The sequence below is a fragment of the Dama dama genome, chromosome 20, assembly GCF_033118175.1.
Source record: "Dama dama isolate Ldn47 chromosome 20, ASM3311817v1, whole genome shotgun sequence".
NCBI classification, from domain to species: Eukaryota; Metazoa; Chordata; class Mammalia; order Artiodactyla; family Cervidae; genus Dama; species Dama dama.
Window position 1 is genome coordinate 88,272,823 of NC_083700.1, and position 23,908 is coordinate 88,296,730.

At 37.4% G+C, this 23,908-nt stretch overlaps 1 protein-coding gene across 1 annotated transcript in view; it reads left to right on the forward strand.

Moving 5' to 3' along the window:
• Positions 1-23,908, forward strand: part of USP24 (ubiquitin specific peptidase 24) — a 137,603-nt gene that overhangs the window by 11,037 nt on the left and 102,658 nt on the right. The window contains exons 2-3 of the mRNA XM_061121790.1: positions 16,480-16,645; positions 18,908-18,975. Of these exons, the coding sequence (XP_060977773.1) occupies positions 16,480-16,645; positions 18,908-18,975 (234 nt within the window). The remainder of the gene's footprint in view (positions 1-16,479; positions 16,646-18,907; positions 18,976-23,908) is intronic.

A 23,908-nucleotide genomic window follows, 5' to 3' on the forward strand; every position in this document is an offset into this window, starting at 1 on the left:
TTATAAAAGGTGGTGAGGGTTGAGGAGAGGAAGGTTGAAGAAGCGCTGTCATTTGTGAAGGGGCTGTTCCATCTGTCTACTTAGCATCTTTGTAAACCTGACAAGGATTAGTGATCCCCTGCCTGAGTGTCCACAGTTGTACATGGGTACTGATATTTTACAGTAAGCTTGATAGTTAGTATATAAATTTATTGGAATAACATATGCTTAATTTGTATTATCTTTTATTTTCTTAAAACTGCCTTTTTGTTCTATGTGTATCGAATACAGTGATTATCATAAATATCCACTGGGAAATATTATACACTTGTAGGTTTGAAATAAAAATATTTTGAATGATACTTTGAAAGGATATTAATACTCTTAAAAACCTGACACTTGCATTAATTATATACTTTGGTGAATACAGAAATAAAACATAGTGTGTGTTGATTTACTCTTAAAGGATCCATTTAAAAAAGTTAGCCTTAAAACATGCCAGGTTCTTTTATGACTCCCAGCCTATACACATGCTTTTCCTTCTACCTGGCCTGTTCCCCTCAACCTTCACCACTAAGAAAAGGGGAGTTCTCTTGTCATTGGACCAGGAGAGTTAGTCCAACAGCACTCTGTGACATCAGTTTGATCCTTGTGCTTGATCCTTTCTCCACAAAGTAGATTTAACACAAGCTTGTAGTTGGCAGAGTTAGATATTGAACATCCTCCTATTTCAGTCTCGTGAGTCCCATGAAATTCCAGATGTTAACCAAACCAGGTTCCCCTTCTAATGCACTTTCATAATACTCTTGTTATTATAGCATGCTCCTTATAAGAAATTATAATCCCTTATGTGATTGTCTTTTCTGATAGGTAGTGTTATCTCAAAGCTTCAAAGGCAGGATGTGTTTGTCTTATTCATTGATGTGTTCACAGCTTCTAGATAGTACTGAATGGGAATTCAGTATAAAAACAGAAGACAGAATACCTTAGTCTGGAGGAATCTTGAAAAATTTATTAGAGAAATGATACTTGAACTGATTGTAAAGATTGTTTTAGTCTATTCAGGGTACTATATTAAAATACCATAGAATAGATGGCTTGTAAACAACAGAAATTAATTTCTCATAGTTCTGGGGGTTGGGAAGTCCAGGATCAAGGTGCCAGCAGCTTTGGTGTCTGTTGAGGACCTGCTTCCAGATTCATGGACAACTGTCTCCTTGCTTTAATCTCACATGGTGAAAGGACCAAGGGAGCGCTCTCTGGTCTCTTTGAAAAGAACAGAGCTCTCATGACTCACCTGCTAAAGACCCCATCTCCAAATACCTTCACATCAGGGATTCAGTTTCAGCATATGAACTTTGAAGGGACACAAACATGCAGTCTATAGCAAAATAAAAGTAGTAATTTACTGTGTTGGAGAAAAAGCACTCTAGGCAGAGGAAAGAGCATGGAGGTAGCATGGTGTCACGGCAAGTCCTGTGTGCTCAGGGGCCTAGGAGTTCAGTGTGGTTAGAGCAGAAGGGTTTAGCAGAGAAGCAGATGAGGTTCTGTTTGTAGGTTGTGGTCAGATGGTGAAGAGCTTTGCATGCCAGTCAAGTGCTGGAGACCTGCTTTTACTTTCTAGGTACTTAAGGCAGCTGGGTTCTAAAGGAGGTTTAGAGCAAGCAAGCGATGGGATCAGATCCCTTTTCTTGGTTTAGTTTAGTTTTTGTTTTGTTAAGAAAGATCACTGGCATTTTGAAGAGGACACAAGAGTGGGGCTAGAGCAGTGGCAGGGACGCAGTCCTGTTTATGAGTGTTGGCTGCAGTCTGGGTCTCCGCCACGGTGGTGGTCGGCCAGGAGGGACTATTGAGGAGAAATTTCTGAGGTAGAATCACTGTGGTATGGGGACCGACTAGTTGGGAAGATGACACTAAGTTTCAGAGACCAGGGATAGTTTCTTCAGAGAAGAGACATATTCTAATTAGAACACTGAGTTCTTCGTGGAAGTTGAAGAGTCTGACAGGAATATAGAAACACTCATCTGAAGCTGGAAGAGCGGTCTGGGCCACTGGGTAGGATGTGCCTGTTTGTGGTAGTTGGTCTTCTACAAGGATGCTCTCCTATCTGCATAGTAATCCTGCAAGGCAGGCACTGTTCTCTGCCTTCTGTTGAGAAAACTACGGCACATAGAGAGGTTAAGAAGCTTATTCAAGGTCACACAGCAAGCAGATGGTGGTGACAGAATCAACATTTAGATCTGTCATGGGAATATATAGTAAAGGAAATTTCAACTGAATTTAAGAATAAAAGGTACTTGTTTATCCTAGAAAACCTCTTACCTAAAACTTTAGGAATATTAGTGGACCTTATAAGAAATACGAGTGCTTTGGAAGAAAAGCAGTTGAGAATCAATTCTCTCTTACCTTGTCAACTCTTAGCTTAGGGTACATTATATAAAATTTTTGTTTGGTTGTTTTTTTAATAACAATTTACCTCCATTCTGGAGTGATGCTTTTAGGGACTGAGCCCTCCTACCAGTTTTAGGAGGAACTGGAATACCTCCAGAGTGCTTAATCTAGAACATGAGATTTGGAGAAACCTTGATCTGAATTCTCATCCCATTCTGAATCCATGAGTGACTGTTAGCATTAGGCAAGAGACCATAAGAAATATATTTGAGTAACTTGTCTTATTTGAGCCTCAGTTTTGCCCATGACAGATATTGGGCACAATGACAGATTTTGCCTCGTTGCCTCGTGGGGTTGGGCACCATCCCTAACACAGAGTAGCTAAGTAGTCAGAAGACATGCTAATTCTCCTTTGCCTCTCACTCATTTTTCTCTGCATATATCTAAATCCCCCTTTACCATCTCACTCCTTCCTGCTGTCTGTTAAAACTGAAGGTCTAACTATAGCTACCAACTTATTTGTTCCTGAGATCAACGATATATAAATCTCAGACCTAAAATCTAAATGATAAAGGATAAATCCTATATGTTGCTCAGTAGTATCCAACTCTTTGTGACCACACAGACGGTAACTCACCAAGCTCCTCTGTCCATGGGATTCTCCAGGCAAGAATACTGGAGTAAGTACCCATTCTCCACTCCAGGGGGATCTTTCTGACCCCGGGATCAGACTCGGGTCTCCTGCATTGCAGGTAGATTCCTTACCATCTGAGCCACCAGGGAAGCCCATATGTAAGATACCACCTTTGAATTCAAAGACAACTTCTCATGAAAACCTTGTTTTTGTGTATTGAATCAACACCAAGAGTTATGAAAGAAAGGGACCATGAGAAATATCCACTTTTGTAGAACAGTTAGGAAGTTCTCTACTGCTTATAGTATGGAATGAAAATGAATTTCAAGAAAGCAATTTGCCAATAGACTTGAGTATATTAGTGGCTTGGGAACCACCTGCACTTGTCCATCATCTCTTTCTTCAATAAGCAGTATTTTAGGAATCATCTAGTCTGGAATAACAGATCATATTAATAGATTTGCATAGAACTATCTCTGAATTGCTTTGAAAAATTTGAAATAAGACTGACGAGCCTGAAGTCCCAACTTTCATTAGAAAGTTGTAAGTTAGTGACTTGCAATCAAATGTTCATGTTTTCATCTTTTTTTCCTTAAGGACTTGACATATATGGTGCTAATTGTTTATTATAGGTAATGGACAAATGCATTTTTAAAAATCATGGAAAAATGGTTTGGCATCAGTTTGGCATCTTCATTTTTCTGTACATTAATCAAACATTTGGAAGTTCTTTTGAGTACATTGTTGGCTAACAAAATAGTTAAGTAATCAAATTTAGTATTAGCATAAACTTTAAGCACTATTGGCAATCTTCTATCCCTGAAGTCTTTTTTTGTTTTTTTTCCCTGTACTTGTTGGGTTAGTGGCTAGACCAGAACAGAGCTTATCTCTGAACAACAGGCAGTATTTACTCCAGTAGGTTCCACTTCTTTAAACAAAGAAGGTTTAAATTGAGTTTAAGAGCAAGAGGTTTGTTAATTTCTTTGAACTTGAAGATGGTTTTCTAAGTAAATATTAAAATTCTGTTACTAATCTTAATGCTTATACAGTAATATTTTAAAGGCCAGTTGCAAAGGCTGGGTAAATTATACCGTTTTGTGTACTCAGCCCTCAATTAAGTTAGTGCCTATACAGTGTTTATGTTTGTTCATCTGCATTTTTCAAACGGCAAGTTTCTAGATATGGATAGTGACATATATGCTCATGTCTAACTGTAAATATAGAAGATTTCATGCAAAGAAATATTTTTGTCAAGGTAATCTACATGTTAAATCTAAAGATCTCTACCTCTGTGGAGGTAGATTTACACTATACAGAGACAGCATTTATCAGTTCTGTGAAAAACTATTTCCAGTAATTAAAAGTGCTAAGCCCATTTATATGCTAAGCCCATTTATAGATAAACAGTAATTCCGAATCATTTGCCAATAATGAAGTTATAATCACAACTATATGAATTTCTAGTGTGTTTTTGACATTATCAAATATCATGGGAGTTACAGAGATCTTGTTTATACTTGTATTAATTTATATTTATGGGCATAAGTAAAATTACTTCTTTAGGAAATAGCCTAAATTATGTTTCCAGCAATTGTTTTGGTTCTAATCTTAAAATGTCTAGTTTAGGAATCATAATGTGGGGCATTAACTCATTTGTTATTTTTCTTAGATGACCAGATACACAAGATTCAGTGTTACTAGAAATTTTTCAGGTTAAAAGTGATATTCACGATTTTTTTGTGAGCTCATTTCTTTTCTGCCTTAGTGACAGAATTGCGCATCCCTAACATGCTAAATTTACATAAATACTGTAAAGCATTTTCAAAACTTAAATGTCTTTCAATTTTAAATAAAATTGATGGTCTGTCACAATAAAAAGAAAAGACATTGCCTCAGATGGTCAAAAAAGCTAAAAATGTTAAAGTTTTATACTTGAAAAATAAAGTAATACCATTTTGAAATATGAAAGCTCTGTAACCCTCTGCTTATAATACTGTTTCCCTTAAACATCTAATTTTGTTGATGGCGCTAGTGATAAAGAATCTGCTTGCCAAGGATATACAATGGAAAAAAGACAACCTCTTTAACAAGTGGTGCTGGGAAAACTGGTCAACCACTTGTAAAAGAATGAAATTAGAAAACTCTGTAACACCATATACAAAAATAAACTCAAAATGGATTAAACATCTAAATGTAAGACCAGAAACTATAAAACTCCTAGAGGAGAACATAAGCAAAACACTCTCCAACATAAATCACAGCAGGATCCTCTATGACCCACCTCCCAGAATATTGGAAATAAAAGCAAAAGTACACAAATGGGACCTAATTAAACTTAAAAGCTTTTGCACAACAAAGGAAACTATAAGTAAGGTGAAAAGACAGCTTTCAGAATGGGAGAAAATAATAGCAAACGGAGCAACAGATAAAGGATTAATCTCAAAAATATACAAGCAACTCCTGTAGCTCAATTCCAGAAAAATAAATGACCCAATCAAAAACTGGGCCAAAGAACTAAACAGACATTTCTCCAAAGAAGACATACAGATGGCTAACAAACACTTGAAAAGATGCTCAACATCACTCATTATCAGAGAAATGCAAATCAAAGCCACAATAAGATACCATTACACGCCAGTCAGGATGGCTGCTATCCAAAAGTTTACAAGCAATAAATGCTGGAGAGGGTGTGGAGAAAAGGGAACCCTCTTACACTGTTGGGAATGCAAACTAGTACAGCTGCTATGGAGAACAGTGTGGAGATTTCTTAAAAAACTGGAAATAGAACTGCCGTATGACCCAGCAATCCCACTTCTGGGCATACACACTGAGGAAACCAGATCTGAAAGAGACACGTGCACCCCAGTGTTCATTGCAGCACTATTTATAATAGCCAGGACATGGAAGCAACCTAGATGCCCATCAGCAGACGAATGGATAAGGAAGCTGTGGTACATATACACCATGGAATATTACTCAGCCATTAAAAAGAATACATTTGAATCAGTTCTAATGAGATGGATAAAACTGGAGCCCATTATACAGAGTGAAGTAAGCCAGAAAGATAAAGACCAATACAGTATACTAATGCATATATATGGAATTTAGAAAGATGGTAGCGATAACCCTATAGGCAAAACAGAAAAAGAGACACAGATGTACAGAACAGACTTTTGGACTCTGTGGGAGAAGGTGAGGGTAGGATGTTCTCAGAGAACAGCATCGAAACATGTATATTATCACGGGTGAAACAGATCACCAGCCCAGGTTGGATGCAAGAGACAAGTACTCGGGGCTGGTGCACTGGGAAGACCCAGAGGGATCGGGTGGAGAGGGAGGTGGGAGGGGGGATCGGGATGGGGAATACATGTAAATCTATGGCTGATTCATGTCAATGTATGGCAGAAACCACTACAATATTGTAAAGTAATTAGCCTCAAACTAATAAAAATAAATGGGAAAAAATAAATGTAACTGATACTCTAGAAAAAAAAAGTTAATTTTTTATATGGTGTGAAATTGGGGTTCAGTCTTATTCGTTTGCCTGTGTCTTAACGGTTGTCTCAGTTTGATTTGTTAAAAAAGCTAACCTTCCTCCGCTGAGTTGCTTTTATGCCTTTGTCAGAGATTAAATTGTATTATCTCTCTTGTTGAGGGAGAATTGGCCACATATATAAGGGCTTATATATGGAATTTCAATTAGATTCCATTTTCTGTATGTGTGCCTTTTTATATTTTTGGCTGTGCCACGTGGCTTGTAGGATCTTAGCTCCCCAGTCAGAGGTTGAACTTGCTCCTTCAGCAGTGAAAGCCTGGAGTCCTAACTACTGGACCTCCAGGGAATTCCCTGTATGTGTATCTTTATGCCAGTACCACATTGTCTTGATTACTGTAGCTTTATAGTAAATTCTGAAAGTTGAAAGTGTGAATCCTCAAACTATTCTTTTTCAAGATTATTTTGGTTATACAGGGTTCTTTGCATTTCTATGTGAGTTTTAGAGTTAGCCTGTCAATTTTTTGCAAAATAAGCTGAAATTTTGATGCTGATTGAGTTGAATCTGTAGACTAATTTGGGGAATATTGCCCTTTTTTTTTAACAGTATTAAATTTCAGTCCATGAACATGGACTGTCTTTGCATTTATTTAACTTAGTTTCTCTCCATAATGTTCTGTAGGTTTCAGTGTATAAATCTTCAGTGTACTTCGTAAGTATTTTATTTCTTTTTGATGTTATTGTAAATGGAATTGTTTTCTTAATTTTAAGATTGTTCATTAGTGTATAGAAATATAATTGAATTTTAGATATTGATGTTTTATTCTGCAGCTTGCTGAACTCAGTTATTGGTTCTAATGGTTTCTTTTTTCATAAATTCCTTAGAATTTTCTACCTACAAGATCATGTAATGAGTGAATAGAAATAGTTTTACTTCATCCTTTTCAATCTGAATGAATGCCTTTGATTTCTCGTCTTGCCTAATTGCCCTGGCTAGAATCTCTAGTACAATGTTGAATGAAAGCTGGTGAACAGGCATCCTTGTTTCTGATTTTAGAGGAAAACATTCAGCCTTTCACAGTTAAGTATGATGTTAATTGTAGGGTTTTTGTAGATGCCTTTCATCAGGTTAAAGAAATTCCATTTTATTTATTTGTTGATTTTTTTTCTGTTACTGTTATGACAAGGTGATGGATTTTGTGAATATTTTTTCTGCATTTATTGAAATGACTGTATTTTTTTATCTTTATTCTGTGACTGTTCACAACATTGTATTGATTTACTATTGTATGCTGAACCAACCTTGTGTGCATACTTGGTCTACAATCCTTTTTATGATTCAGTTTGCTAGTTTATTATTAAGGATTTTTGTGTTTATATTCCTAGGATCATTGGGCTGTAGTTTTATTTTTCTTGGGATGTCTTTGTCCATTTTATATATATTAATTAATTTTCACATATTTTTGGATTTCCTTCTGCTTTTGATTTTTAAGTTCATTCCATTGTGGTCAGAGAACATATGTTGTATGATTTTAATCCCTCCAAATAGACTGAGACTTGTTTTATAGCCTAACATGTACTGTATCCTGGAGAATGTTTCATGTGGACTTGAAAAGAATGTATATCCTGCAGCTGTTATGGAGTGGAGGATTCTGTAAATGTCTTTTAGGTATACTTGGTTTGTAGTACTAATTTTTTTGTTGACCTTTATCTAGTTCTAGCTATTATTGAAAGTGAAAGTCTCCAACTCTCTTGTTGAATTGTGTATTTTTCTTTAGTTCGGTCAGTTTTTACTTCCTGTGCTTTGGGTCTCTGTCATGAGATGCGTATTTGTTTAGAACTGTTATGGCCATCCTTCCTTATATTTAGTAATAAATTTTCACATAACTTCTATTTTTTTCCAATATTCGCATAATCACTTCAGCTCTTTTCTTTTTCTTTTTTTTTTCACTTCAGCTCTCTTTTGGTTTCTGTTTTCATAGTGTGTCTTTTTACGTTCTTTTATCTTCCTGTTTTTATTGATCTTTGTTTCTGTCATTGTGAAGTGTCCTTCTTTGTCTCTAGTAATATATTTCTTATCTTAACATCTGTAGGCATACCTTGGTGATACTGTGGTTTTAGTTCCACACCACTGAAGTAAAGCAAATACCGCAATAGAGTGAGTCACATGAACTTTTTGGTTTCCTAGTACCTAAAAAAGATGTTTATATTATACTGTCATCAGTAAATACGCAGTAGCATTCTATCCAATACTTTGGCCACTTGATGTGTAGAACCAACTCATTGAAAAAGATCCTGATGCTGGGAAAGATTGAAGGCAAAATGTGAAGGGGCGGCAGGGGATGAGATGGTTAGAGAGTATCACCAACTCAATGGACATGAATTTGAGCAAACTCAGGGATAGTGGAGGACAGAGGAGCCTGGCATGCTGTATATAATCCATGGGGTTGCAAAGAGTCAGACACAACTTAGCGACTAAACAAGAAAAACAGCATTATGTCTAAAAAAATGTACATACCTCAGTTTTATAATACTGTATTGCTCGAAAACTCTCACCATCATCTGAGCCTTCAGTAAGTCATAATATATATTTTTTTGCCTCCCTGTGAATAACTGCCTACTGATGAGGGTGGTGGTTATTGAAGGTATGGGTAGCTGTGGCATTTTCTTAAAATAAGAACAATGAAGTTTGCTGCATCAGTTTTGACACTGTGTTTCATGAATGGATTCTCTGTAACATACAGTGCTGATTGACAGCATTTTATTAGAAGAACTTCTTACAAAATTGGAATCAATCTTCTCAAACTTGCCACTGCTTTTTTATCGAAGTTTATAAATATTCTGACTCTTGTTGACATCTCAACAATCTTCACAGGATCTTTACCAGGAACAGATTTCGTCAAGAAACTATTCTCTTTGCTCGTCAATTAGAAGTAACTCATCATCTGTTCAGCTTTTAGCATGAGATTGCAACAACTTAGTCACATCTTCAACTCAGCTTCTAATTCTAGTTTCTCTTGCTGTTTCCACCACGTCTGCAGTGACTTCCTCCACTGAAGTCTTGAACCCCTCAAAGTCATTCATGAGGGTTGAAGTCAGCTTCTTCCTAACTTGTGTTAGTGTTGATATTTTGGCCTCTTCCCATGAATTATGAATGTTCTTAATGGCATGTAGAATGGTGACTCCTTCCCAAATGATTTTTAATTTCTTTTGCCCAGATCTATCAGAGGAATCAACTATCTATGGCACTAAAGCCTTACAAAAGGTATTTCTTAAATAATGAGACTTGAAAGGTAAGATTACTCCTTGATCCATGGGCTGCAGAATGGAAAGTATATCCACAGGCATGAAAACAACATTAATTTCATTGTACATCTCCATCAGAGCTTTTTGGTGACCAAGTGCATTGTCAGTGAGCAGTAATATTTTGAAAGGAATTTTCTCCTGAGTAGTAGGTCTCAGCAGTGGGTTTTAAATATTCAGTAAACCATGTTATTAACAGGTGTGCTGTCATCTAGGCTTTGTTGTTCCGCTTGTAGAGCACAGGCAGAGTAGATTTAGCATAATTCTTAAGGGCCCTATGATCTTTAGAATCACAAATGAGCATTGGCTTCTACTTCAAATCACCAGCTTCTTTAGTCCCTCAGGAGCGAGTCAGCTCTTCTTTTCTTTTTCTCTTTTTTGGTGGTGGAAGAGAGGTATATTTCCTTGTTTAATTAACCATTAATTTTTTTCTTCTTTTTTGCTTTTGTTTTTTTAACATTTTTATTTAAATTATGAAAATATGATAACATGTTTACAGGAGACTTGGAAAATACAGAACAAGGTTACATATAGTTCCACTATATATTACAATTGTCTTTTTAAATAGATATATTTTTAGTAGATTTTTAGTTGGAATTTCAATATCAAACTCTCAAAAATTAATAGACTATACAGTGAAGTAGAATGATATAGTAGACCTGAAAAGCGCTCTGAACCAATTCAACATAATTAAGATTTATACAGTTTCACACAACAGTAGGATACAAATTCTATTCAAGGTTACTTTCCGGATGCATGAGACAAGTGCTCAGGGCTGGTGCACTGGGAAGACCCTGAGGGATGGGATGGGGAGGGAGGCGGGAGGGGGGTTCAGGATGGGGAACACATGTAAATCCATGGCTGATTCATATCAGTGTATGGCAAAAACCACTACAATATTGTAAAGTAATTAGCCTCCAACTAATAAAAATAAATGAAAAAAAAAAAAAAGTGAAACATAAATGCCTTAAAAAAAAAGGTTACTTTCCATTTACAGTTATTACAAAATATTGGCTATATTCCCTGTGTTGTGCAATACACCTTTGAGCCAGTCTTACACTCTTAGTTTGTACCTCACTCTCCTCACCCTTATATTCTCTGTCCCCTACACTGGTAACCACTAGTTTGTTCTCTATGTCTGTGAGTCACTTTGTCTTTTGAAGCTTTAATCCCAAGCATTGATTTCTCCTCTGTAGTGGTGCAAGTCCTGGATGTCATCTTCTTCCAATATGAGGCTATTTTGTCTGCACTGAAAATCTGTTGTTAGTGTAGCCACCTTCTTTAATTACCTTAGTTAGATATTCTGGATAGCTTGTTGTAGCTTCCACATCACCACTTGCTACTTCACCTTTCAATTTTGTATTATATATGGCTTCTTTCCTTCAACCTCATGAAGCAACCTCTGCTAGCCTCAAACTTCTGCAGCTTTCTCATCTCTCTCAGCCTTTGTAGAACTGAATAGAGTTAGGGCCTTGCTGTAATTTAGGCTTTGGCTTATGGGAATGTTGTGGCCAGTTTGATCTTCTACCTGGACCTCTGAAACTTTCTCCCTGTCAGCAATAAGGCTGTTTGGCTTTCTTGGCATTTGTGTGTTCACTGGAGTAACACTTTTAATTTCCTTCAACAACTTTTCCTTTGCATTCACAACTTGGCTAACAGTTTGGTACAAGACACCTATCTTTCAGCCTGACTTAGCTTTCAACTTGCCTTTCTCACTCAGCTTAATCATTTCTAACTTTTGATTTAAAGTGAGAGATGTGCTACTCACTCTTCCTTTCACTTGAACATGTGGAGGCGATTGCAGGGCTGTTAGTTGGCTTAATTTTAATACTCTTATGTCTCAGGGACAAGGTAGCTTGAGTGGGAGTGGGAGAGAGGAGTGGGAGAGAAACCAGAGATAACCAGTTGGTGAAGCAGTCAGAACACATACATTTATTGTTTGCTGTTCCAAACAGGCACAGTTCATAGTGCCCTAAAGCAATTACAATAGTAATATCAAAGATAACTGATCACAGATCACCATAACAAATGTAACAATAATGAAAAAGTTTGAAATATTGGCGAGAATTGCCAATAACAGGTGGCGCTAGTGGTAAAGAACCTGCCTGCCAATACAGGAGACATAAGAGACACTGGTTCGATCCCTGAGTTGGGAAGATCCCTGGAGGAGGAAATGGCAACCCACTCCAGTATCTTTGCCTGGAGAATCCCATGGACAGAGGAGCCTGGCAGGCTACAGTCCATGGGGTTGGACAGAGTCGGTCACGACCGAAGCAATAGCATGAACAAAACACAGAGATATAATTGAGCAAATGCTCTTGGGAAAACAGTGCTGATAGACTTGCTCTATGCAGGGTGGCCACAAACCTTCAATTTGTAAAAAGCGCGATGTCTGCCAAGCACAATGAAGCAAAGCAGTGTGAAACAAGGCGTGCCTGGGTTCTGTTTGATGCTGATACAGCCGCTCCAGCCTCTGTGTGTACATGTCTTTTTACATCCTTTTGTTTCAACATCTTTGTGTCTTCAAATGTAAAGCGTATCTGTTGTAGACAGCATGCAGTTCAGTCCACTTTTAAAAAACCATTCTGCAAATCTCTGCCTTTTGGTTAGAGCCTTTAGTCCATATTCATTTAATATATTACTGGTAATTATAACAATATAATTATTTGATAAAACAAGGTTTACAACTGCCATTTTGCTATTTGTCTTCTGTTTTATGCCCTTTTGAGCCTCTAATCCTCCATTGCCACCCTGTTTGGCTTTAAGTAGATATTTTCCAGTCTGCTGTTTTAATTCCCTTGTTTTTTCTTTCACTGTGTAATTTTTAAAGTTATTTTATTAGTGGTTGCCCCATAGATTACTTTTAACATCTTAATCTATAACAGTGTAATTTGGGTTAATGCCAACTTAATTTCAGTAGCGTACAAAACATTCCTGCAATATAACTCTGTTCTCTCACCCTTCCTTTGTGCTGTTATTATCATATAGGTCACATCTGTAGTTATTATAAGCCCATTAACACAGTTTTGCAATTATTGCTTTATGCATCTGTCTTTTGAATCAAGATGGAGAAGAAACGGAGAAGGCAATGGCACTCCACTCCGGTACTCTTGCCTGGAGAATCCCATGGACAGAGGAGCCTGGTAGGCTTATAGTCCATGGGGTCGCTAAGAGTCGGACATGACTGAGCAACTTCACTTTCACTTTTCACTTTCATGCATTGGAGAAGGCAGTGGCAACCCACTCCAATATTCTTGCCTGGAGAATCCCAGGGACAGAGGAGCCTATTGGGCTGCCGTCTATGGGGTCGCACAGAGTCGGACACGACTGATGTGACTTAGCAGCAGCAGGAGAAGAAAGACTCCATTAATACTGTCTTTAATGAGAGGATGATGATGGGCCATGGAGGTGATGCAAATAAAGTTAATTCCACATTTGTGAATTTTTAAGAAAAAAAATCCATAAAGAAAAGGCTTTTACTGGAAAAATATTTATTAAAATGTCAGTGTGATTAATTTTTAAATGGTGAAATTAATGATGGGTTTTATTTTTTGCTATTCATATTTTCTGTATTTTCTGCAATGAATATATATTACTTATTTGGTAATTTAAGACAAAAGCATAAAGGTATTTACAAACCAAATTGTTACCAAATGGAATGGGGTTCTTCAGTAGAACATACACCCTTGTTTTTTAACCACTACAGGTGAATCCCTACCTCTCTAATTTATTAGGTTCTTCAAAAATCTGTATTTTAATATATATCGTACTAAATTATTTTTCTTCTGAAATAATTCCAGGCTTACAAAAAAGTTGTAAGAATAGCACAAAGAATAGCACAAGAATAGCACTATTTTTGCAACGTTTCTGTAAATCTTTATGAATAGCCATAATAAATCTGAAATTCTTATATAAACTTTGTTCAAGTTCTTAAAATATTAACATTTTATCACATTCGCTTTATTATTCTTTCTTTCTGTATATGTAAATACCCATATATGTATAATGTACATGTGTATATCAAAGTATTAATATATGTGTTTTGTTTTTTTCTGAAATGTTTGAGAATAAAGACATGATACACCTTTACCCTTAAATACTTCAGTGTGTATCCTACAAATGGATATTCCCTTCTGTAACCTCAGTATATTATCAAAATCAAGATATTAACACTGATCAGGTACTAACGTCCTTTGAAGCCAAGAAGTAAAAACAAACAAAAATTCCTATCTCACAACCTAATCCAGGATCCCATGTTGTATTTCTCTAGTCTGCCTCAATCTTTAATGACGTTGACCTTTTTGAAGAATACAGGCTGGTTATTTTTTAGATTGTTCCTCATTTTGGGTTCCTTGTGCCTAGAGTCAGGGGATGCATACTTGGCAGGACTGTCACAGAAATGAGGCTGTGCTGTTTACAGCGCATCCTTTCGGGGGGCGCACAATGTCTGTGTCGTTACTGCTGATGTTAAAGGTCTTCCTCCACCCTCACCCCAGGAAGCGCTTCGCTTTGGGTGGGTTTTGTTGGGTAATTGGTTTGTAAACAATAGAAATTTACTTCTCACAGTTCTTGAGGCTGGGAGTCTGAGATAGGATCCCAGCATGGTTGAGTCCTAGTGTGGCCCTCCTCTGGGTCCCAGGCTGCCGTATTACGGTGTGGAGAGCAGGGAGGGGACACAGGCTCTTCTGTGACTCTCACAAGGGCAGTAATCCCATTTGGAAGCTCTTAGTGTTCACGGCTGCCAGGTACATCGGATATTTCATACATGATTTGATCTGTTAACTTCCTGTGGCAGTTAATGGTGGATATTCCATAGTAATGACATATTCCCATCATCCAACTGAATTCTGTTTTTACATACCTTAATTCTACTTTGATCTTAGGTTCATAAATTGAAGCATTTAACAAGTGTACAATTTTAATACTATCTTAAACTCTTTATACATTTGGTCCTTCTCAACTCCTTTAAGTAAAATTGGTTTATTTACAGAATTTATTAATTAAAAGTATTTCTTAGAGATGTTGTGCTTTAAAAACAATTATCCTCAAATATCATAACTCTAAATTTACGTCATCCACCACCCCTCACTCTTCACCTCCAATTTATATCATCTTCTACTCCATTTTTAATTTTTATCACCTTCCTGGTTTTTGTCTTGTTTTCATCCTAATTTAGCCATGAACCTGAAAAAAATTTGTTGCATTCATTTAGATAGCATTCGTGTGGGGTTGAAAATTCTTTTTTAATGTGCTTTTCAATCATTTCTGTCTTATATTTATGCTCCTTTGCTTCATTGAGGCTAAAGGTGAATTTTTTAATGAAATTATTTTATTTTTAATGATTACAGAGTAGATTGTGAAAATGGATAGGTTTTCAAAGAAACTAGGTACTGGGCCATTTGGGAGGAGATGTTCTGTTTGATTTATTGCAGATTATCATAGCAAGAAGTGATGGAAAGTCTGACAGTTACTCCATTGATAGTGTGAACTTTGTGTGAATTATTTTTCATTTAAAAATGTTTTAAATACCTGCTTTGTGCTAGGCACTAGGTTTTAGAGATATAGAAATTGTCAGAAACAGGGTCTTTGTCCTTATGGCTCACTTGTTTAAATGGGGACAAACATAGAATAAATCACAAATATTATAAATGTAAAATTGTATCTGTGAGTTATGTTATAAAGGAGAAGTTCAGCATGATAAGGTTATAAAATAATTAATGGTATTTGGTGATGTTTAGAAGTTCATAAAAGGCTTTTCTCTGAAAGAGTTTAGAGTATGTAAGAGTTAAGTAGATTGAAGAGGGCAGAAAGATGAGTTCAGGAATAGAAGCATCCCTGTGGAGAAGGACAGATATAGATGGGTTTGAGAGAAATATAGGGGGACTGATCACTTAGTCTTAGTGGTGGAGATGGAAGACTAGGGTTTTAAGAATGATCCTGATTTCTGTCTGTGCTGCCAAATGAATGTGGTACCTACCGTTCACTGAGTGGAAAGAAGGGAGCACAGCTCTGAGGTTTGAGAAACTCCAGTGTTTGTAGCTCGGAAGGGGAGGATATACAAGAATAGGAGACAGAAGGAACAGCAGACCCCAGAGGAAAGGAGCGAAACGGGCTATCCTGGGAGGTTAGGGGAGTGAATCTAGCATATCAGGAAGAGGAAGCGTGCAGGTCAGACATTCCTGGAAAGTAAGATAAGGACTGAAACATGTCCATTGGATCGAATGATACAGCATTCAGTGTGGTGACCTTAACAACTGCCACCTTGGGAGAGCAGGAACTCTGGAATCTATTGGTGGAATACCAGGAGCGAGTCAGTGTGAGGAAATGCAGATAGCAGGTATAGATAATAACTCTAAGGAGAAATTTATCCCCTTGGTGAAAAAAGGGAAAGAAGAAATGGGATGGCTGCAGGTAAAGGTAGATTGGGTACTATAGTGAGAGTTCATTCTTGAAGACTGAGATGAGTTCACTTTCTGAGGGAGTCAGGATTCTACACTGATAAAAGCTGAGACTGTTTCAGGCAGTCTTGGTGTAAGATGTGACTATGAGAAAGAAATGTGAAATCCACGCTCTTGGCATTAATGGCTACCATTAAGTGTCTAGTTTGTGTTAAACTGAAAAAAATTTTAAGTAGTCACTAATTAGTTTGTTTCTTTAAACTGTAATCCCTTTTTGTCAGAAGAATGATGAAAATGGAAACTGCTCAGGGGAAGGAATTGAATTCCCTACGACAAATTTATACGAACTGGAAAGCCGCGTTTTGACAGATCACTGGTCTATACCTTACAAGCGGGAAGAGTCACTAGGCAAATGCCTGTTGGCATCTACCTACCTAGCAAGACTTGGTAAGTTCATACCTCAAGACACAGGAGGAGACTTCTTTTTTGATAGGAGGCCTGGCTTTAATCTTAGCTCCTGTCATTGCCCATCTCTGATTGTGTACTCTCTTAGTCTTAGTGAAAGCGTAAGTCGCTCAATCAAGTCGGACTCTTTACAATTGGACTGCAGCCCGCCAAGTTCCTTTGTCCATGGGATTCTCCAGGCACAAATACTGGAGTGGGTTGCCATTTCTTTCTCCAGGTTTCTTCCCGATCCAGGGATCAAGCCTAGGTCTCCCACATTGCAGGCAGATTCTTTACTATCTGAGCCATCAGGGAACCCCTGTGAAATAAAAGCATTGTATGAAATCAGCTGCTTTCTTCTAGCTCCGTTAGAGTATAAGATTCATTAAATATATTTGAAAATTCATATTATGGAAATTTAAATTAACATTCTAAAGAGGAGAAAGTGCTGTTTATTTAGCAAACATATTATGCTTATTAAGTGCTTGGCACTGTCTTAAGTGCTTTGTGGTTGTTGTTCAGTCACCCAGTCGTGTCCGACTCTTTGCAACCCCATGGACTGCAGCACGCCAGGCTTCCCTGTCCCTCACCATCTCCTGAAGTTTGCCCACTTTCATGTCCATTGCATTGGTGATGCCATCCTCTCATCCTCTGATGCCCTCTTCTCCTTCTGCCCTCAATCATTCCAAACATCAGAATCTTTTCCAATGAGTCGGCCTTTCACATCAGATGACCAAAACACTGGAGCTTCAGCATCAGTCCTTCCAACAAGTATTCAGGGTTGACTTCCCTTAAGATTGACTGTTTGATCTCTTTGCTGTCCAAGGGACCTTCAGGAGTTTTCTCCAGCACCACAGTTCAAAGACATCAACTATTTGGTGTTCTGTCTTCTTTACAGTCCAGCTCTCACAACCATTCATGACCACTGGAAGACCATAGCCTTGACTATACGGACCTTTGCTGGCAGAGTAATGTCTGCATTTCAACTCACTGTCTAGGTTTGTCATGGTTTTCCTGCCAAGAAGCAATTGTCTTCTGATTTCATGGCTGCAGTCACCATCCACAGTGATTTTAGAGCCCAAGAAAAGGAAATCTGTCACACTTCCACCTTCACATTATATTATTAAATAAAATATCACTAGGTTGGAGAATATGTGTCATCATAAGGAGGCTTCTATACTATGCATATATTATATATTAAAGAGAAAATGGGCTTCCCTGGTGTCTCAGATGGTAAAGAATCTGCCTGCAATGCAGGAGACCTGGGTTTGATCTCTGAGTCAGGAAGATCCCCTGGAGAAGGAAAGGGCTCCCACTCCAGTATTCTTGCCTGGAGAATTCCACGGACAGAGGAGCCTGGTGAGCTACAATCCATAGAGTCACAAAGAGTTGGACTCAAGTGAGCAACTGACACTTTCACTAAAGAGAAAATGATTTGTTTTTCATATTGAATTCAGTTATAAGTAGAATTGGGTTATTTTGTGAATTTTTTTTTCCTTATTAGAAGTGCATACTTTACTATCATGATTAAGTAAGAGGCACATCAAAAGGAAATATTTTGGCTAGCTTCCATGGTGTGTTTATGACTGGCTTCTCAGCAGCAGCATTTATTGAGTGCCTGAGAGAATGCAGGTACTGTGCTAAGTAGGGGGCCTGAAAAAAGAAAATGTATGCAGCAGTCTCCCCACTGATAAGCAAAATCTGTTACTGAGGTTTTTTAAGTGTATTCTGAAGGATAATTTTACAGTGGATTCATTCACTCACTTACCGAGTATTTATCACGATGCCAGGCACAGTTCTGTGTGTTTTACTGCGCAGAGTTCAGTTTGTTTTAGGGAAGAAGAGTGATCTTGGCATTTATTGAAAATAGTTGTGTTTTTAGTAGAGATGTTTAGAAAAACAATAATGGCTAATAAGTAGCTGCTGTTGCTGTTTTAATAGCTATTTTGTCAGATCATTGGCAGTTACTCTGACATGGAAATATAAGTCCAACCATTTCAATTCTAGTTAGTGTTTATTATACTATTAGTAAATATGTATATTAATAATATAAACATATCCTGCTATTAATAAATAATTTAATGCTGTAACTATTTCTCAGTCTGTTCCTTTATCAGAATGTATGTCTTCTGCTTTTAATAATCCCTTAAGAATCAAGGTTTCTATGATAAGTAGTTCCATATGTATGAATTTGGAATGATATATGTGATTTCTACAACTACCTAAAATCTCAATAAAGCATATTGTTTCATTTATTTTACTAAGGTCTTTCCGAGTCTGATGAGAATTGTAAAAGATTTATGGATAGGTGTATGCCTGAAGCATTTAAAAAGGTAAGAAAAATGTGCTGGGCTGATTTTTTTTTTTTTGGTGGGGGTGAAGCTGAACAGGCTTTTTGTTTCAGTTTTAGTTTTTCATATGTGAGCCCAGTTTATGAATCCTGTTCAACTAAGTAAGGCTCTACTATGAAAAAAATAGCTCTGAATTTGGGGCTCAGAAATGATTTGTTTCTTCTATATTTATTCTTTACACATTTCTTCATTTAATATTGCTTTTACTTTCTTCTGTTTAACTACTAAAGAATAGGTTAAGGCTCATACTAGGAAAATTAGACATCTTACTAAACTATGGATTGTGGCACTTAGATAATATTTATTTATGAAAATATAGGTTGTTTTGTACTCACTATTCTACTGAGACAGAAGTGGATGTTTAAACTACAGGAAGTTTAACTGGATTGAATATTGTATCTGGCAAAACAACATGCAGACGGCAGCATCTCTTTTGGACCTGGACTGATGTGCTCGCCCCCATTCTGGTCACATCTCCTATAAAGCAGTTTTTCTTAATAGTGAGAATAGAAGATCATAGGACTTGTGTTTCTGAAGGTGGTCTAACTCGGCATGGCTGCCTCTGCAGGACTTGAGTCCTGAATCCCAGCAAGAGCAGAGACAACGTCACAGACACTGTTGTTTTTTCCCAGCATATAGCCAGTGCCAAGAACAGAGAAAGAGCTCAGTAAATCTTTGTTGAATGAATAAATGAGTCTCCTGCTGTCTCAGTAGTTCTGGGTTTTGACATCCATTTTTGTCTCAAATGCAAGTAAGTTACTACAACTACAGATGGATGAAGTTTGTATTTATCATAAAACCCAGTAAAATAAACTGTTCATTTGCAAACTATTATTCCTGTCTGCATTTTGACAGAATCTCCATTGATTCGAGGCTTAAGGGAGACCAAAACTAATTTTAGGATCGAAAACAGCTTCATCTTTGTAAAAAGGGAGAAATCTTTTAAAATTGTCATTTGGGCCGGTATTGTATGGAATCAAGATTTCTCTTCATTGTGGATGAATTCATCTCCCATTTTGTAGTTTTGTGGTTGTAACTTTTTAAAGAATTTTGTTAAGAATTACAGTAGCTGTTAAAAATAGCAGCCCTTTTATAATGTAACCACTGTGACACAGCACACTGGTCACGGGAGACCCCCTCTCCCAACAGCACAAGAGATGACCACCCTGCACGAGGACATCACCACATGGTCGGTACCGGAATCAGATGGGTTATATTCTTTGCAGCTAAAGGTGGAGAGACTCTATACAGTCAGCAAAAACAAGGCCGGGAGCTGACTGTGGCTCAGATCATAAACTCCTTATTCAAAATTTGGGCTTAAATTGAAGACAGTAGGGAAAACCACTAGATCGACCATTCAGGTATGACCTAAATCAAATCCCTTATGATATGCAGTAGAAGTGACAGATAGATTCAGGGAATTAGATCTGGTAGACAAGAGTGCCTGAAGAACTTTGAATGGAGGTTTGCAACATTGTACAGGAGGCAGTGACCAAAATCATCCCCAAGAAGAAGAAATGCAAGAAGGCAAAGTGGTTGTCTGAGATGGCCTTACAAATAGCTAAGAAAAGAAGAGAAGCAAAAGGCAAAAGAGAAAGGGAAAGATATACCCATATGGAAACAGAGTTCCAGAGAATAGCACGGAGAGATAAGAAGGCCTTTTTAAATGAACAATGCAAAGAAATAAAGGAAAACAATAGAATGGTAAAGTGTAGAGATTGCTTCAGGAAAATTGGAGATATCAAGTGAACATTTTATGCCAAGATGTGCACAATAAAGGACAGAAATGGCAAGGACCTGACAGAAGTGGAAGAGCTTAAAAAGGTGGCAAGAATACACAGACCTATACAAAAAAAGTCTTAATGACCCAGATAACCACAATGTTGTTACCCAATTACTCACCTAGAGCCAAGACATCCTGGAATGCAAAGTCAAGTCATATTAGGAAGCATTACACCAAACAAAACTAGCAGAGGTGATGGAAGTCTAGTTGAGCTATTTCAAATCCTAAAAGACTGTGCTGTTAAAGTGCTACACTCATATTGAGTGTAGCAAATTTGCAAATTGCAAATTGTCAGCAAATTTGCAAAACTCAAAACAGTGGCTATAGAACTGGAGAAGGTCAGTTTTCATTCCAATCCCAAAGCAAGACAATGACAAAGAATGTTCCAACTGCCATATAATTGCACTCATTTCATATGCTAGGACGGTAATGCTCAAAATCCCTCAAGCTAGGCTTCAGCAGTATGTAAACTGAGTACTTCCAGATTTACAAACTGGATTTAGAAAAGGCAGAGAAACCAGAGATCAAAGTGCTAACATCCGTTGGACCATAGAAAAAGCAAGGGAATTACAGAAAAACATCCATTGCTGCTTCATTGACTATGCTAAAGCCTTTTACTGTGTGGATCACAACAAACTATGGAAAACTCTTTAAAGAGATGGAAATACCAGACTATGTTACCCGACTCCTGAGAAACCTCTATGCAGGTCAAGAAGCAACAGTTAGAACCAGACTGGTTCAAAATCGGGAAAAGAGTGTATCAAGTCTTTATATTGTCACTCTGCTTATTTACATGCAGAGTACATCATGTGAAATGCTGGGCTGAATGAATCCAAGATTGCTGGGAGAAATATCAACAACCTCAGATATGCAGGTGATACCATTCTAAAGGTAGAAGATTAAAGGGAACTAAAGAGCTTCTTGATGAGGGTGATAGAGAAAAGTGAAAAAGCTGGTTTAAAACTCAAAAAAAACTAAGTTTCAAAAAGCTAAGATCATGGCATCCAGTCCCATCACTTCATGGCAAATAGATGGGGAAAAATGGAAACAGTGGCAGATTTTATTTTCTTGGGCTCCAAAATCACTGTGGATGGTGACTGCAGCCACTAAATTAAAAGACACTTGCTCCTTGGAAGAAAAGCTATGACAAACCTAGATAGTGTACTAATAAGCAGAGACATTACTTTGCTGACAAAGGTCCATAGAGTCAAAGCTGTGGTTTTTCCAGTAATCATGTATGGGCGTGATAGTTGGACCATAAAGAAAACTGAGCACCAAAGAATTGATGCTTTCAAATTGTGGTGCTGGAAAAGACTCTTGAGAGTCCCTTGGATAGCACAGAGATCAAACCAGTCAATTCTAAAGGAAATCAACCCTGAATATTCATTGGAAGGACTGATGGCTGAAGCTGCAATACTTTGGCCACCTGATGCAAGGAGCAGATTCATTGGGAAAGACCCTGATGCTAGAAAAGATTGAGAAGAGAAGGAGGCAACAGAGAATGAGATGGTTAGATAGCGTCACCAACTCAATGGACTTGAATTTGAACAAATCCAGGGAGATAGTGAAGGACAGGGAAGCCTTGCATGTGGAGCCCATGGAATCCCAAAGAGTTGGACGTGACTTAGTGACTGAACAGCATCAACAGCAGCAAACTGTTTGTAAAAGTGTAACAAATGGTCAAGTGGTTGTTGGGAGTTTTTTTCTATAAAACTCTGAGCACAAAAGTACCTTGCATTGTGTTCATTGTCATTCAATTATTAGAATTTAGAGCTATTAAAAAGATTTCTCTCAACCAGAAGAGCTACAGAATTCTGTTTCTTTAGACTTGTGTTTCCTGATATGATAACTCTCCCTGCCCTCTTCCCTGGGCTTTTCTTATAAGCTGCCTGTTTTTTAAAAACAGAAAAAAAAAAATAAGAGTGTAAATAATAAGCAGTTGTGTGAATAAGGTGCAGAAAAGGAGTTTTGTTGTAATTTCTAGTTTCTTCACCTTTCATCTTCAGGCTAGCCTAGATTCTAGTAAAAGCACGTAAATCTGGTCATAGTGCATAGTGATGTTTAAACCTTGTGTACCTTTTCCCCACAGGGTGCTACTTGTCCTGCCCACCTTAATCTGGAAAGTAGATAGGACTCCCATTTTCAAAGTAAAAACTGAACAAATGAGATGGCAACAGAGGGAGTGGTGCTTAGCCCACATAAATTTTATTTTGTTACATGTGCTTAGTTGCTCAGTCCTATCCAACTCTTTGCAACCCCATGGACTGTAGCCTGCCAGGCTCCTCTGTCTGTGGGGATTTTTGTTGTTACATGGAGCTTCTTAAATCTTAATCTCTGCTTTATTTTGCTTTATTATATAAGTTTTAAGTATAGGAAGGATAGATAGGCAGGCAAAAGAATTCCGGCAAAAAATACTAACTCATTGGCTTATATAAAATCAGTCTTATGGTTTTTGTTCATTTGAGCAAGTGGTGCAGCTAGTTGCTATATAGAAAGTCTGAAGCTGAGGTTTTCCTTTACTGCTAAAGAAGTTTGGATTATTTCAGGATCTTAACCCTCTTGTTAAGTGGTTCTCAGTGTGGCCAAGGTGAAATTTTTATACCACAGTATTTTCCCTCTCAATGGAAATCTTACAAAAACATGAAACCACTGTACCCATTTGCTAGTATTTTATTAAGTGGAATCCTTTGATTTCTCATTCCCTGTTCTGGTGGTTATCCCTGAGTTAGACTTCCCCAAGGACTTAGATCAAAGTTTGGTGAACTCCAAAGATGAAGATTTTAGATTCTTATATGCCTTTTCCTTCTTTCCTTTTTTTTTTTTTTAAATCTGAGATACTGATTATAAGATGTACCATTATGTTATACTCTGTGTTTTATATTTCAGAAAAATAACTGCAAAGTAAGCAGTGTTATAATGCCGTATCACTTAGAGCTATTTTTGATTTACTTAAACTTTAAAAAAAATTGAATATTAACTTTTATGCACACCAGAAAAGAAAACACAATCAAAATAAATTGGAAAGGTATTCCTAAAAATTTTTTTCCCACTCAGAGCCCTGCTGCCATCTGGTCAACAGGTGGGAAGATCCGTTTCTGTTTCTGAGATATAAATAATATGAAGAGAATGTGC